Raw genomic sequence first — 17,698 nt, 5'->3', positions numbered from 1 at the left:
AAACAGCAATATATATTACACATCATGAAGCCACATGTTTTTACACAATGATGGCGATGTTAAAGCGGCTCTACTCCGTATGATGAAATGGCGAAAAAAAGTGTCGAAAACTGACATAAACTTGATATCGATGCAATTGCAATGCATTGAAACTTACTAACTTGAGTGTTTCCATTAAAAAAAGATAACTAGGTATGCCCACCTAGTAGAATGCATTCCTGCATGATTGGCTAGTCGAGGTTATCAAGTATTATTACCAAGTGAGTTTTATAGCTCAACAAGATATTATGGTCACAAACATGTGTTTAAAGTTTGGTGAGGATTGGACAAACGGTTTTCAAGAATTAGATCGGAAACAATCTTCGGGACGTACGTACGTACGTACAGACAGACAGACAGACAGACAGACAGACGTACGTACGGACAAGGGCAACCCTATATGCCGCCACTTTGTGGGGGCATAAATATTCCAACTCTTCAAGGTAAGCCTACGTAGCACGATGGATACAACACTGAATTGCAATTTTGGCGACACCGGTTCGAATCCGATTTCTGACTCGATTTTTTTAACATTTTGGTTTTTCTTTACAATTGTGATATCAAAGAGTAAAACATTTTATTAAATTATTGCCCTAAGATTCGTTACAGAAAAAAAAACATTTTTTGGTGCCAATCTGGTGTATTGTCCCTTTAATGAAATACTAAGATTGTAAGATTAAGCATATACTTTAAAACTGAGCGTTTTCTTTCTGATTTTGTGGCCATTATGATAAACGTGATGTACAATGAACTGAAGTCTTATTACTTTTGTTTTATTCTTATTTAAAAAAAAAACAAACAAACAATCTCGTGGCACCTTGTTAAAAAACTTACCGAAAAAGAAATGCAAGTAATTAAAATGCGCTATTATAATAATACCTTTGAAGTTCCTGCATCCTTGTTGAAGTATTTAACATGTCTTTTGAAATAATCAAATGCTTTAAAATGAATTAAGACATGCAAAATAAGAAAAATACCAAAAATAAGTGTTACATTAATATTAAAGCTGTCGTTTTAGTTTTAAAGAGAGTACACATGAACAAGAAAGAAACATAGAAGTACGAACGTAATAATAATTTCTAATACGAACAAAATCAAAAGAAGTGTACGGTACTTTGTGAGTGTAAGTCTAAATCCGTTTGAACAACGCATTATGGAAATACCTACAGAATGCACGGACAGGTGTGTCTGTCTGTATGAACACTCGGTGCAGCATGAACATGACGAATCGCGCTAGTACAGTGGTAAGTGAACTTTAGACTATTGTATGTGATTTGAATGTGTTCATAACTTCTTGTCTTTCGGCGGAAAGCCTTGTGCCCGAAAAATACGTCGACGTCAGCTGAACACGCAAGGCAGTGAATACATAGTCCGGCACGGAGATGTCTTGTGTTTGTTAGGAAACGGATGGTATATATCGCGTGAAGTATGTCTTCTCGAGATTTCACAGTTGACCATATTAAGGACGGATATACACGAGTATGCAAACTGATAAAACGCTGAAATTCCGGGCCGCCTATGACTCGGGCTTTCCATTGGTCGTTAAAGAAGCTCACGATGGCTTTTTTGACTTACCGTTTCCATGCCGTTAACTGACTGCATTTAAAACCGAACAGAACAATACAGACAGAACAGGCGTTTATTAGGACAAATACATACGTACACCGTCCAAACATAGTATATATGTCAAGTGAATGTACATGCGAAAATAGTGCGAAAATAAGCTCACATTTTTATATCACATCTTAAGGTACAGTATTGTTGAATTAGATATAAAGATAAGCACATTTATAAATCTTTTATGCGTAATGAAAAAATGAAGTTCCATACGGGTACTTTTAAACTTTGCCCGTGAGCAAGGAAAGGATTCCAGCATTTCCAGCACTTATCTGGGGTGGGAGAAACAGCTGAAAGCTTATTTTAATCCCGCTCGAGTCCGTTTCCTTGATAAAAAGCAGTACTGGTGTCCTTTTTGGAGAAGCTATAAGAAATTACCTAAAGTGAGGATCTAATCGTGATCGACATCCACTTGGATGAAATATGGACACCTATACCATTCAATCAATCTCACCCTTAAAATACATACTTGCAAAGACATAATAATGTTACTTGCGGAAGCATAAAATATGTTTGTCAACGTTTATCAACACTTGAAAGTCGGAAGTAAGGCCTCACACTAATCTTACCTACAAAACACACACACACACACTTCATAAACAGACGATCGAGTTATGTTTCTGAGGAATGAATAATTGGAAACGGTATCACAGGGGATTATTTGTATTGTGTTCAAATTGATATTCAGTTTTCTTTAAAAATCTCCTGTTTTTGTCGCAGAGTTTTTTTTGTTCCCCTAATTATTTCAAATATAAAATCACAGTGCTATCAATGAAGTTTCCATTATTGTAGATGTCACTGAACATTCTCAGTTAGCTCGATACTGTAATTTTCATACTTTTATCATTACAAAATGCATTAAACATGTCACAAAAAATACTCAGTTGAAATTTCGATCTCAGTCGTAACTCATTTTAAAATATTACATTAACAGTTTTGTTCTTCAGGTTGTTTGTTGAATATTGTACATGTTTCATCCATTTTCAAAGCGCTTTTCTCTCCTAAATTATGTTGATAAAAGATTTGGTCAGGACACCAAGGAAAACAATCTGAAAAAAATGTAATTGAGTACAACTCATTGTTTTTGAGCAAAACCTCAGGTACATGTTTTACTCTTGAATAGGTTTGTCCTTGCAATATAGAACAGAGGCTCACATTATGTGAGAAAATACGCTTTTAAAAAGTAAAATACTCGTCGTACTGTATGTGGAATCATACCATGCTCTTATGTCGTAATATAAATTGATATTTGGACTGAAATTTGACACGAATATTGACGTGATACTGCTTTATTCACTTTCCTACATTTACTTTTCGCTTATCCTTTTTTTCGTTCGAAAGTTTGTACGTCATAAGGACAAGAACTACTACATTTTTGATGACAAAAAAAGTCAAGCTGTATGAAATGAACTGCAGTCCGACTGTAATGGAAACACGTAACACCAAAAATGGACCATCCTGAAGGCACATTGTTGAAATATATTCTTGAGAATCCTGAAGCTTCGGTATAAACTGAATGAGACTGATTGTCCAAACGGTAAGAATAATAATCGTCGTAGGAAGGCTAGTTACAATTTCGTCTTCATCAAATAACGCAAAAAGTTCCATGGTATCAGCTGCAGCTCCGAGAAGTTCGAGTAGTTTGTCTGAAAGGCCACGTTCCTCTATGGCTCGCGCGACAACAAGTACATAAATCATCGTTTCCTGCATTACAACGATCCATGTCTGGTTCTGTATGCTTAGAATCGTCCCCTCCAATGATGTCTGAAAACCAAACATAATTAGTCAGCTTTGTCGCTGTTAACCAAATGCTTTACACGATAAAAACGTTATAACTATTAAAAAGCTAAAAGCCATATCAATTTAGCGGCATTGCAAAATATTTCACAACATGAGGAATAATGTGGAAAAGTTCAGTAGAATCCTCTTTTTTGGAATACTACAAACGATTTTTTCTTTCAAATTTACCAAAAACCCTGCTGTGGTTGACGCTCCTGTAGTCGTACTGGCTGATGTTGCTCCTGCTACCGTTGTTGTCGTTACTGTCGTCGTAATTTCATCAAGTGAACTGATTGCCAAGACGTATTCGTGTAATTGCAGAACCCAAATCACAGGAAGAATACAAAGCAAATAAGCAGCCACAACCGGGCGCATCTTTTTGCTGTAAAAGAACAACACTTCAAACTCAACTGTATGATTTAATATTGTAAGATATTTTTTCCTGTACTATTTCAACATGTTCAGCTCGTCTGTTTTCGGCAGAAAATATGTCGTGTTGTTTTCCATACATATAACAGTAGTAATTTACTACTATTACTACTGTTATATGTATGGAAAACAACACGACATATTTTCTGCCGAAAACAGACGAGCTGAACATGTTGAAATAGTACAGGAAAAAATTACTACTGTTATATATACATGTAGTTCAATAACCTATTTTCTGGATATGGTTGAGATTTGCCACAAGAAAGCGCATTAACTGTTATGTCTGCATGTTTTATGCAAAACTACTTTTGCAATGACTACGTTGCTCTAAAGTGGAATAAATCAGCAAATGTTTGTCTGTAGATACCTGGCAGCATGTTTTATAGTTATTCGAGTATAAACTATTTGAACACGAGGTTTTTCAGTAACCAGTAAACATCTTATTTGATCAGAGTAGTGGCTTTCGGTTCCAAAATTAACTTGTTTATAATAATTATGCATTTTCTGAGAATATTCGCAACAAGAAATAAACCAGTACTTACTAACTGCAGAAGCTTTCTGTTTTGTTTTTGTTTAATTCCTCTGTAAAACATTCGTTCTTTCCTTGATAAAAGCCATCGATAACAATGAAAATAACAAAAAAAGACAGCACCCAGAACCTCGAGTTTCCTGTGGAAATGACAAGTCTCCATGTCGCCAAGACGTTATGGGTAATCATAAAAAGTCTTAGGAGAATGAGTTGGAACCATTTATCCCCAGTACCCTGACATTGTCCTCCATTTTCTTGATCACCATTTTTTCTAACACCATTAACACCTTCTGTATGTCTATATTTGCCGTTATGTGATTTACTTCTCATCTTCTTTTATTTTCAATGTATTTTCTTCAATATTTTGAAACCTTCTCAAAAATAGTTTAGCCTTTCTTATATTGAATTGCTTGACTCGGCCTCCTATTTAATTATTTCATTCCAACCTCAATCCAAATGTTTCACTTCTGTCTTTCTTCATTTAATTGTTTCAATGCCTCCCTTTCTTCAATTGATTGATTCGTTCATTTTTAAGTCGTATTTAATTATTTTTTTAGTTTTAATGGGACACGTAATAATAATTTTATTGTTTTCCGCTATGCTTTTTAAAATTTTCTCAGTGCCATCTGATTTCTGCTTGAAATGAATATTTCATTTCTAAATACATTTTCGGAAAATCAAGCATTGTTTTAAAACTGAAAGAGTACAAAAGAAGTCTTGAGAAGAGCATACATTATATAATAGCAATTAGACCCTGTAAGCTTTATGAAACATGCCCATTAAAAAAAAAACTTTATCTAAATATGTACAGGTTTTGTTGGAGTTATTGGGTTTGAGTAATTGGGCGATATTGGCAAATGTACCCATATTGTGCAGACCCTACATGTGGGCTCCTCAAGTTACTCTGCTTTTGCTTTATTTTACATGCAATCATGAACTATAGAGTGTACATTGGTTAATTTTATGAGCATTGTCAAGCACGCCAGCTATGAAACGTCCTTGATAACATTGTACAAATATCGCTCGCGTTTTATTTCTATAACTCGAGTCGAGGGTGAAGAATCTTTTAAGTATAAAACATAATCCTGACAGGCACGGCGCCTTTAACTATCTCTCAAATATCATTTAACTCAGTATACTGATTTATGGCTAGTTTGGTCCTTTCTACGGTTATTCAAAGCATGTTCAATATGACTTATTTATTTGCATCTTACCTTGAAAGTTATGCTGAAAAATGTCATTGTTACTATATTCTTTTGCACTCATAAACAATACGAACATCAAAAGTTTTATCCAAAACATAAAAGTAAACAAATATTAATTCAAATGAATTAACTTAACATATATGTAACACGATGAAAACATCAATACTGCCCCCAACCCCCTTTTCGCTAGTGGCAATTTTGTAAGTCAGACATTAAGTTTGCCCCTGAAAGAATATATGAAACGCTATCATTTACAACTTTAAACATTGCGCGATTTTGGTATTGAGGCGATTTTGGTATTGAGATATTACAGATTGTAATGTCCGTTACCTAACAAGTCAAATATCCATTTTTTTTAAATTTGGCGGTTGGGTCGTTTAGGGAAAACAGTCCGTAATGTTCGCTACTTTACAAGTAGTAAATCCATTTTTTACAATTAGCGATTTGGGCTTTGAAAAATAATATACAGTAATGTCGGTTTGATTGCAAGTAGTATATCAAGTTTTGACCTTTGGCGATTGGGGCATTGACGAATTAAAGGCTGTAATGTCCGTTTGCCAACACGTAGTAAATCCACTCTTACATTTGGGGATTTGGGCATTGAGGAACAACAGGTTACTGTAGTGGCCAATCAGAGCCCAGTATTGATAAAACCGCCTTTGTGTGTGATAAGCCCGCCTCTGGCTAACAGTTGCATGTATGTTGATAGTTCAGTTATTGATTAGATTCAAGATCGTGTGCGTATGAGTATGAATGTAATAAAGCTATATTAAACCATCCCGTTTTGGGTCTGTTATATACATTACACTGACAACATTACAGTTACCGTAACAAAACAATTAGTAATTCTGTTTTAGTAAAGTTTGTTTATATTTGTTGATGATGCAAAAATGCACAATTCCTTATAGCATATATAATTCTTGTTACTCTGATATAAATAATTACCAAAATGTTGAAAAAATAAAATAAAAGATATCTCTTGTTTTTCAGTTGATGTCGTTTTTATCACTAATTCTGAAATGGGGACAGGGTATTTCAAATTTAAAACATGTTATTTGACGTTAAATATCTTATAAATATTGTGTTCAAATCAAGGAAATGATATACATTAAAATTATCAATCTGATCAAAGATTGAAATGATGTCAATAAGGGTCTTGTAGTCTTAAACATAACTAAATGTTGCTGTTAAATGATTTGTTGACCCTAACGAAATTATCAATGTACATTTACAATTATCTTCCAGTAATGCATGTAAACATTGCATTCAAGTTGTACAGTTGTTAAAAGAATTTGAAGATATAACAATTTACTTTTAAAACAAACCTTTAGTGAATGACCTTGTAGATGAGTTTGTATTTGTCTTATCGCCTTTTAATCAAAATGTTTGAAACTGACACCTATTCAAGTGTATTTGCCGTATACGATACATAGACTTTATGGAATATCTTTCAGAAGTTTTCTTTCTTATCGTACGTGTGTATCAATAAATTAATAACTGGAGCCGTTGATGTTTTTCAAAATGGCTTAGAGTCAATAATGAAATAATATTTCATGATTTAAAAATGGCTATTTTCTTCCCCTCTAAATGTCTAAATTAAGCTAAAGGTTGAAGGGAGTACAAGTAAAATATGGTTCGTTTCAAATCAAATAAAACTTGTGGCGTTTTATTAAATAACTCTTGTCTTTATTAAGTATTAAGATTTTTATCTGGATTGTTCAAATAATATAGAAAGCTATACACTCGCCCTAGCGCCGGCGTCGGCGTTTTTGTCGATATCGCACCTTGGGTAAGTTTTTACAGGTAAACATCTGGTAATTATCCCAGCAAATCATGTATTTCATTGAAACTTTATGTATATGATCTTTACTATCCAACCTTATTAATTAATGAAGTTTAATAACATTATTTATATAAAGTGTCGAAGCTGGTATGTTTCTGTTGCATTTGAATAACTCAAGAGTATGTAAACAATAATCCATTGGAAATAGTGGTGGGGTCAATTCTTGCCCGTCTGAATTTGTATTTATAATGCACCAGTCAATTGTAACCACGACCCCCCCCCCCCAGGTCCGGAGAATAGCGGGGACTTTGACTTCCGGTCCAGCCAACCCCGGCTACATGGTAAAATCCCCGCCAAATGCCCCCTCCCCCCAGGGATCCTAGGTAAGGCCCATTCCCCGCTATATTTAAAGCGAAGAACCACCGCATTCACCCGGCAAAGCGGGTCCACCTGAAAGGTAAAAACACGGCTGATTACTGATGTATATATATATATGATCAATCCAATGTGAATCGATTTTTATTTAAGATTTCTGAAGCACTATTTGTATAATGAACAGTTTAAATTAAATTACGAGCAGAACTAGGCCTTCTTTTTATCCACCTATCTGACAGCAAATTGTCGACAAAAATTGCCTATTCATTATGATGATTATCAATCAGCATAAAATTCGGTGCAGACAATAAATATCAATGGGTATGTGATTTTTGCATGCTATGCAAAAATATTGTTTTGCAGATATCGACATTTGATAAAGCAATGGTTTGAATTCCACGAAGAGAATATGATGAGTCAACAAATTCCATGAAAGCCCAATAATAATATAATCCTTAAGCTTTGACAAGATGTTGACAAATCGTCGATAAATCATGATTGATAGTTATTTTATGTCCTTTGACGTGATAATCAGCCCGTAAAAAAAGTTGTATTTTTGATTTCAAGGACAAGATTGATTTTACCCAGCCGAGGCCACAGGCAACTATTTAAATTAGGTCAGGGGCAGTTGTTAAGTCCTGCAATATACGTTCATGTCTGTATGATTGTATACGGTATGTAACACGTATTTGAGCGTTGTTATCTTTTTACCTGTCTGCTTTATGAGTGTTGTCAAAGTTGTGTGAACCTGTTTTTACTCATTAAGGTACATGTATTCCACTTGTAACGACGTTGCCAACTCGTGTGCAATTGTTTACTTAATAAGGTATTCCACCCGTAAAGAAGCTGTCAAAGTTGTGTGCAATTGTTTACTTATTAAGGTATTCCACCCGTAAAGACGCTGTCAAAGTTGTGTGAAATTGTTTACTTAATAAGGTATTCCACCCGTTAAGACGCTGTCAAAGTTGTGTGAAATTGTTAACTTATCAAGGTATTCCACCCGTAAAGACGCTGTCAAAGTTGTGTGAAATTGTTTACTTATCAAGGTATTCCACCCGTAAAGACGCTGTCAAAGTTGTGTGAAATTGTTTACTTATTAAGGTATTCCACCCGTAAAGACGCGGTCAAAGTTGTGTGAAATTGTTTACTTATCGAGGTATTCCACCCCTAAAGACGCTGTCAAAGTTGTGTGAAATTGTTTACTTATCAAAGTATTCCACCCCTAAAGACGCTGTCAAAATTTTGTGTACTTGTTTACTTATCAAGGTATTCCACCCGTAACGACGCTGTCAAAGTTGTGTGAAATTGTTTACTTACTAAGGTATTCCACCCGTAAAGACGCTGTCAAAGTTGTGTGTACTTGTTTACTTACTAAGGTATTCCACCCGTAAAGACGCTGTCAAAGTTGTGTGCAATTGTTTACTTACTAAGGTATTCCACCCGTAACGACGCTGTCAAAGTTGTGTGTACTTGTTTACTTATCAAAGTATTCCACCCGTAAAGACGCTGTCAAAGTTGTGTGCAATTGTTTACTTACTAAGGTATTCCACCCGTAAAGACGCTGTCAAAGTTGTGTGTACTTGTTTACTTATCAAGGTATTCCACCCGTAAAGACGCTGTCAAAGTTGTGTGAAATTGTTTACTTATTAAGGTATTCCACCCGTAACGACGCTGTCAAAGTTGTGTGAAATTGTTAACTTAATAAGGTATTCCACCCGTTAAGACGCTGTCAAAGTTGTGTGAAATTGTTAACTTATCAAGGTATTCCACCCGTAAAGACGCTGTCAAAGTTGTGTGAAATTGTTTACTTATCAAGGTATTCCACCCGTAAAGACGCTGTCAAAGTTGTGTGAAATTGTTTACTTATTAAGGTATTCCACCCGTAAAGACGCTGTCAAAGTTGTGTGAAATTGTTAACTTATCAAGGTATTCCACCCGTAAAGACGCTGTCAAAGTTGTGTGAAATTGTTTACTTATCAAGGTATTCCACCCGTAAAGAAGCTGTCAAAGTTGTGTGAAATTGTTTACTTATTAAGGTATTCCACCCGTAAAGACGCTGTCAAAGTTGTGTGAAATTGTTTACTTAATAAGGTATTCCACCCGTTAAGACGCTGTCAAAGTTGTGTGAAATTGTTAACTTATCAAGGTATTCCACCCGTAAAGACGCTGTCAAAGTTGTGTGAAATTGTTTACTTATCAAGGTATTCCACCCGTAAAGACGCGGTCAAAGTTGTGTGAAATTGTTTACTTATTAAGGTATTCCACCCGTAAAGACGCGGTCAAAGTTGTGTGAAATTGTTTACTTATCGAGGTATTCCACCCCTAAAGACGCTGTCAAAGTTGTGTGAAATTGTTTACTTATCAAAGTATTCCACCCCTAAAGACGCTGTCAAAATTTTGTGTACTTGTTTACTTATCAAGGTATTCCACCCGTAAAGACGCTGTCAAAGTTGTGTGCAATTGTTTACTTACTAAGGTATTCCACCCGTAAAGACGCTGTCAAAGTTGTGTGAAATTGTTTACTTATTAAGGTATTCCACCCGTAACGACGCTGTCAAAGTTGTGTGAAATTGTTTACTTAATAAGGTATTCCACCCGTTAAGACGCTGTCAAAGTTGTGTGAAATTGTTAACTTATCAAGGTATTCCACCCGTAAAGACGCTGTCAAAGTTGTGTGAAATTGTTTACTTATCAAGGTATTCCACCCGTAAAGACGCTGTCAAAGTTGTGTGAAATTGTTTACTTATTAAGGTATTCCACCCGTAAAGACGCTGTCAAAGTTGTGTGAAATTGTTTACTTATCGAGGTATTCCACCCCTAAAGACGCTGTCAAAGTTGTGTGAAATTGTTTACTTATCAAAGTATTCCACCCCTAAAGACGCTGTCAAAATTTTGTGTACTTGTTTACTTATCAAGGTATTCCACCCGTAAAGACGCTGTCAAAGTTGTGTGAAATTGTTTACTTATCAAAGTATTCCACCCCTAAAGACGCTGTCAAAGTTGTGTGAAATTGTTTACTTATCAAGGTATTCCACCCGTAAAGACGCTGTCAAAGTTGTGTGAAATTGTTTACTTATTAAGGTATTCCACCCGTAAAGACGCTGTCAAAGTTGTGTGAAATTGTTAACTTATCAAGGTATTCCACCCGTAAAGACGCTGTCAAAGTTGTGTGAAATTGTTTACTTATCAAGGTATTCCACCCGTAAAGAAGCTGTCAAAGTTGTGTGAAATTGTTTACTTATTAAGGTATTCCACCCGTAAAGACGCTGTCAAAGTTGTGTGAAATTGTTTACTTAATAAGGTATTCCACCCGTTAAGACGCTGTCAAAGTTGTGTGAAATTGTTAACTTATCAAGGTATTCCACCCGTAAAGACGCTGTCAAAGTTGTGTGAAATTGTTTACTTATCAAGGTATTCCACCCGTAAAGACGCGGTCAAAGTTGTGTGAAATTGTTTACTTATTAAGGTATTCCACCCGTAAAGACGCGGTCAAAGTTGTGTGAAATTGTTTACTTATCGAGGTATTCCACCCCTAAAGACGCTGTCAAAGTTGTGTGAAATTGTTTACTTATCAAAGTATTCCACCCCTAAAGACGCTGTCAAAATTTTGTGTACTTGTTTACTTATCAAGGTATTCCACCCGTAAAGACGCTGTCAAAGTTGTGTGCAATTGTTTACTTACTAAGGTATTCCACCCGTAAAGACGCTGTCAAAGTTGTGTGAAATTGTTTACTTATCAAGGTATTCCACCCGTAACGACGCTGTCAAAGTTGTGTGAAATTGTTTACTTAATAAGGTATTCCACCCGTTAAGACGCTGTCAAAGTTGTGTGAAATTGTTAACTTATCAAGGTATTCCACCCGTAAAGACGCTGTCAAAGTTGTGTGAAATTGTTTACTTATCAAGGTATTCCACCCGTAAAGACGCTGTCAAAGTTGTGTGAAATTGTTTACTTATTAAGGTATTCCACCCGTAAAGACGCGGTCAAAGTTGTGTGAAATTGTTTACTTATCGAGGTATTCCACCCCTAAAGACGCTGTCAAAGTTGTGTGAAATTGTTTACTTATCAAAGTATTCCACCCCTAAAGACGCTGTCAAAATTTTGTGTACTTGTTTACTTATCAAGGTATTCCACCCGTAAAGACGCTGTCAAAGTTGTGTGAAATTGTTTACTTATCAAAGTATTCCACCCCTAAAGACGCTGTCAAAGTTGTGTGTACTTGTTTACTTATCAAGGTATTCCACCCGTAAAGACGCTGTCAAAGTTGTGTGAAATTGTTTACTTATTAAGGTATTCCACCCGTAACGACGCTGTCAAAGTTGTGTGTACTTGTTTACTTATCAAAGTATTGCACCCGTCATGATGTTATCAAATTAGCGAGCACTTGTTTTCTTTTTAGGGTATTACACCTGTTGAAACGGTGTCAAGTTGTGTTTAATTGTATAATTATGAAGGTAGAACACCCGGAACGAATATGTCCAAGGTGAGTGCTCTTGTTTACTTTATTAAGGTATTCCACCGGTAACGAAGATGTCAAAGTTGTGTGCACTTCTTTTCAATTTAGGTTTCACACCCACATGATTTTTAACTATATAAATGAAACAAACATGTATATATATATAGAGAGAGATCTATATATAATGGTTGTAGGATAAAAAGTTAAATTTGAATGCAAATACAATGTGCACTTTTACACTCATCTACAAAATAATCCATTTTCATCTACACGGTAATCCATATCATACCGATCAGATCTCATATTTAAGGTCATCCATTTTTCACCTACAAGGCATCCATGTTTCATCTACAAAGTCATCCACAAAATCCCGATCAGAACTCTTCTACAAGATTATCCACTTTCCATCTACAAGGTCATCCACTTCCCATCTACAAGGTCATCCACTTCCCATCAACAAGGTCATCCATCTACAAGGTCACCCACTTACCATTTACAAGGTCATCACCATCAGACCAATCACAATTCATCTACAAGGTCATCCACATCATACTGTTTAGAAATCATCTACAAGGTAATCCATTTCCCATCTACAAGTTCATCTACTTCAGACCGATCACAATTCATCTACAAGGTAAAACATTTTTCATCTACAAGGTCATCCACATCAGACCGATCAGAACTCATCTACATGGTCATCTACTTTCCATCTTCAAGGTTATCAACTTCAGACCGATCCAAGCATATCTACAAGGTCTTTTACTTGAGAAAAATGAAATTTCTTCTGTATTACACTTTCATTTCAATATATTCCTGTAGAAAGATCAGTTTGCCCAGGAAACAACCAAATATCGATTGATTGAAATGTTCATTGACGGCACTGGTAAGTGCTCGAACGGTAACTATATTCTTCAAGGTCATATTTTAAGGCCCAGATATAATTACATGAAACTTGATAAAGATGTTTTCCACATTCATAAATCACCTTGTTTTGCTTGTTGTTTTTTTTGTTTTTCTTTTGTGTTTTTTTTTCTTTGAAAAATTTGATAGAAAATTCCCAAGCGTCCCTGGCATTGTTAAACCTAAGGAATAGATAGGCATGTGACACTGTTATTTAAAATCAATACATAAACTTGTTTAACAAGCATTAATTTCGATTGATCCACTATAGTCTCATAAGCTAGAAATATCAAGTTTTCTGCACCATTCGTTCAAATGCAACTCGGTATCCTTCATAATAACCATTGTATACCAAAACCATTGTATTAATTGTTGAACATCTTATTTGGGAGTAAGAGTGCATATTTAAGCAATGCACTGATCTTATACGCTTCGATGAATTTATAATTGGCCACTATATGAAATATGATCCTATGCGACATTTTTAATAAATAAATCTAATGTTTGGTTATTTTTGTATTGTACACACCAATCTATCGATTTACTTAAAGAAATCACGTATTCATGTATAAAATCATACATGCGGAACGGTAGGTGCAAATTAGACTCTGTTCTCGAGATTCTCGTGCACGGCATGGTGGTTGTCGACTTTGGTGGGAATGAATTCTTCGGAGATTGTCTTTTATGAAAAACATTAAATATGGCGAGAATGAGCATTGCAGAACGCGCTCAAGCCGTTGGAATGATTCGTGCCGGCTCCCCCATGGGTATGTAACAGGTATGTTACGCGTCGTTATAAAAGTTGCAATATGTTTTATTATTTGTTAATAGTGCAAAATATTGACAGAAACATGTTTGTTTTAACAATCTGTAGGTGATTCTTATTTACGTAAAAACAGATGTAAACGATACCACGGGTGGTCAACAATACCATACCTGTGTCATATCGGACTGATCAATCATATAATGAAATACATTGTATCTTATTAACTTTCACTTTTGAATCAACTCTTTGTCGATTTTATCATTTTTCAGGTTGCACGGCTTTTTCATACGCGACATTTCAGTATTGAAACTCTTTGGGCGTAATTCGTACAAACCGGAAGTGTAGAAGATCTCCGACGACGCCCCAAAAGAAGAGTGACGACTCCCCAACAGGACATTCAAATTGTCAATGACCACCTTCAGTATCATTTTACCACGGCAGCGACGACGGCCCGTAAAACAGTGGGCAGACACGACCACGCAATCCACCCACAGATAGTGCGCAATCGCTTAAGGGCCGTCGGCTTGCGGTGCTGTCGTGCGAACACTGCAAAAAGTCCGGATTTAAATCCGATCAAGCACGTGTGGGACCTTTTGAAGCGCATGGTGCGTGCCGAGACGCTGAAACCAAATCTCAGGGTGCTCACGCGTGATATTCAACATATTTGGGCAGCCATTTCACAACAGTATCTTCACATATGCATTGTATCGATGAGGACAAGGTGCCTTGCTGTAATTGCTGAAGCAGGTGGACATACAAAGTATTTAAACAAAATAAAATACGACGTGATTTAGTCTTGAAGTTTTTATTTTAAGGGTATTAACCCTCTCTGCAGTTATTTACGTAATAGGAATAAATCGTATTAACCTTATAATTGGTTATTTGTATTTTTCTCCGAATACTTTCCCAAAATATGATAAAAACTAGGTGGCCAATTAGAAATTCGTCGTATTGTATATACGACAGGACCAAGACGATTTTTCAATGAATTCCCTCCGTTTACACCGATACCCTTATCCTTATTTTGTCAAAATAGAAAATTAAATGTTTTCACTCAAAAGCTTATTTTCAAACCTCGTTCCTAGCAATGTAAAGTCAAATTATGTTATTTTGACCCTAACGCATGTCCTTTTTTAGTTCTTGCATAATGGTTTTGTGCATATTTTATTAAAGAACTTCACGATCTAGTACTTCATATTCTGCAAATAGATCTGAAAATTATAAAGCAGCACATTACTTTAGCTATCGTTTGAAAGACTAGTCAAACATGAATGTTTTATTGTTTATAGCGTTTATATCAATGGTAAACACTATTTGTTTAAGATATCAGAACAATACAGGCAAATCTTTCGACCAAAATACTTGAAAAAATGCATGTAATTCTTCAAGATAAGACTAGAAAACACTCAAATGAGTGCTTTAATTTTTGGCTGATTTAAAATTCATCAGTCGAAAACCTGCAACTGTTCGTGTAAGCCAGAGCAATATGAATCTTTAAGACTACGTTGTCTACAATCTGGCGATAACTTTTACTATGCTGGAAAAAATATCTGAAATGACGCCAAAGAAAAGTTAGTAAAAAATACAATAAAGAAGAAAAGACCGACTATCAACAGCGATTTAAGGGATAAAAAGTTTTCAATACAACAGCAAGTCAGTGATAAAGAAATATTCACACTGGAGGTTCTGGAATTTTAGACTGCAAATGGATGGCAAGAATTTGCTCAAATAAACTACATTACAAGAAAGAACCGATATTATAGAAGGAAAAACACAAATTAAATACAAGAGCAACCCGAGTATGACGAAGGTATCAAAAGAAAAAGACAAAAACAAATCTAAAGAACCGGAAAAAGATGAAGGAAAAACACAAATTAAATACAAGAGCAACCCGAGTATGACGAAGGTATCAAAAGAAAAAGACAAAAACAAATCTAAAGAACCGGAAAAAGATGAAGGAAAGAATCCTTGCCTGCTAAAGTTTTGCTATATAAGACTTTTGTTGATAATACATTGTGTGTTAGCCTGTTGGAGAGTTGTGGTTGCGGAAAACGATAACCGATTTTGGTTCCTGTGTTGTTTGAACGTTCTTTTTCTGGTGGAAGGTTTCAAGACCTTCAATCGGGAGAAACCTGTAAAAAGGTAATGCCATAGCGTTTAAAGTACATGCCAAAATAAATATTTCCATTTTCATTACTGTCTTTGAAACCATTTATTTATTTGTGCTTTATCAAAAAGGTCATGTTTTTATAAAGATAGACATTATGTATTGGTTATTGATTTCGTAACAGGTGGCGACCGTGTATTGCAGTTTACTTGATAACCATCCTGCCTTGCGTTTGGCTGCTACAAATACACCGGTATAATGTTGCAGCCGCGTCAATGGGTGGCGAAGATATAACTACCACACAATCTACAACCGTAGTCTCCACAACAGGATCTAATGGTGGTTCGACTACAACGCCAGGAATATTGGTAAGATTATTTTTAAACAAAATAAGAAGGTATATTGATCCTTGATCATTAAAGCTGTAAGGTACTTTTCCAGTGCCATTGATCAATAGAGGTCCGTACTTATGTTAAAGTCATAAGCTTGAGTGTCAGGATTGCAACCTTTATTGGTAGGTTATCAGGTTTGTTCATTAATAGAAACGTGATATTTGGTAGGTGCTATTTGGTTGATAATAGCCATTGACCTAGCTCCTTGAATATATTGGTAAGCAAAGACGCAACAAAAATAAACCATTTTGAAAACCGTGCATCCATACAATGAATTGCTAACAATGATTTGAACTTGTGTTTTTGCAGATGTCTTTCGCCAACACGATTCTGTCTAAGGATGATTCAACATGGGCCGTTGTAATTCAAGAGCTCATGATCTTTCTAATCAAGTATACGATATGGTTTCTTAAAACCAAGCCGAAGAAATTGAAATTAGCTAGATTTATAGCAAAAGCGTCTGACATTATGGAACTGTTTGCACTATTTGATGAATCTGCCGTACAGGAGGACTTAACTGTCACCTATCTTGTTCTTAGTTGTTGGTCGCTGAGCTTCATCCAGTTTGTTCTCGTCTTACCCAAAAAAGGCATTGCGAGACGTATTATAAAGACACTTTTCCAAGACGGATCGTTCTTGTACGTGCGTCTGTTTGTAGCGATAGATCTTCAGTTAGTCTCGTACAGTTTAGTGTTTTTCTTGATTAAGAACCTCCTGTCTCTGATGGAGCAAATACATCACGTAATGGGTGGCTTTTGTATTCAATTAAGACAGTAGACGAACAAGCTAACAAGCAAACGTAGTTATTATTATGTTTTATTTACCAGCTTTACAATCGTTGTTGATGGAAATAATATAAGAATACAATATTACAATATAATGCTAGAATACAATATTACAATAACGCCAAAGTGTATGTTCTACCTATAACATAATGCTAGAATACAATATAACAATAACGCCAAAGTGTGTGTTCTACCTATAACATAATGCTAGAATACAATATTACAATAACGCCAAAGTGTGTGTTCTACCTATAACATAATGCTAGAATACAATATTACAATAACGCCAAAGTGTGTGTTCTACCTATAACATAATGCTAGAATACAATATTACAATACAACAATTACATGTACGTATATTAAACCATGATAGAAAAATATCTGAAATGACGCCAACGACTAAAAGTAAGTCAATAAAGAAGAAAAGATTGACTGCTAAGAGCGATTTAATGGAGAAAAGGGTTTCAATACAAAATAAAGTATGAAAAAATATCCAAATTGGTGTTCCTGCAATAAAGACTTAAAATGGATGCCA

At 35.5% G+C, this 17,698-nt stretch overlaps 2 protein-coding genes across 2 annotated transcripts; one reads left to right on the top strand and one right to left on the bottom strand.

The window, feature by feature from the left end:
* Positions 1–1,681: 1,681 nt before the first annotated feature.
* On the bottom strand, positions 1,682–5,069 carry LOC128225063 (transmembrane protein 26-like). The gene is made up of 3 exons (XM_052935072.1): positions 4,407–5,069; positions 3,625–3,817; positions 1,682–3,420 (listed from the first exon to the last, which is right to left on the bottom strand). The coding sequence occupies exons 1-3, from the start codon at positions 4,721–4,723 to the stop codon at positions 2,950–2,952; spliced, it is 981 nt and encodes a 326-aa protein (XP_052791032.1). The 5' UTR covers positions 4,724–5,069; the 3' UTR covers positions 1,682–2,949.
* Positions 5,070–15,328: 10,259 nt separating this feature from the next.
* Positions 15,329–17,454, top strand: LOC128224532 (transmembrane protein 26-like). The gene is made up of 3 exons (XM_052934413.1): positions 15,329–16,021; positions 16,171–16,354; positions 16,688–17,454. Exons 1-3 carry the CDS (start codon positions 15,681–15,683, stop codon positions 17,153–17,155), a joined length of 993 nt encoding a protein of 330 aa, XP_052790373.1. The 5' UTR covers positions 15,329–15,680; the 3' UTR covers positions 17,156–17,454.
* The last annotated feature ends 244 nt before the right edge of the window (positions 17,455–17,698 follow it).

This window comes from Mya arenaria, chromosome 2 (assembly GCF_026914265.1).
Source record: "Mya arenaria isolate MELC-2E11 chromosome 2, ASM2691426v1".
NCBI lineage: Eukaryota > Metazoa > Mollusca > Bivalvia > Myida > Myidae > Mya > Mya arenaria.
The sequence above is the reverse complement of the archived record's forward strand: the minus strand, read 5'-3'. Positions and strand labels throughout refer to the sequence as shown.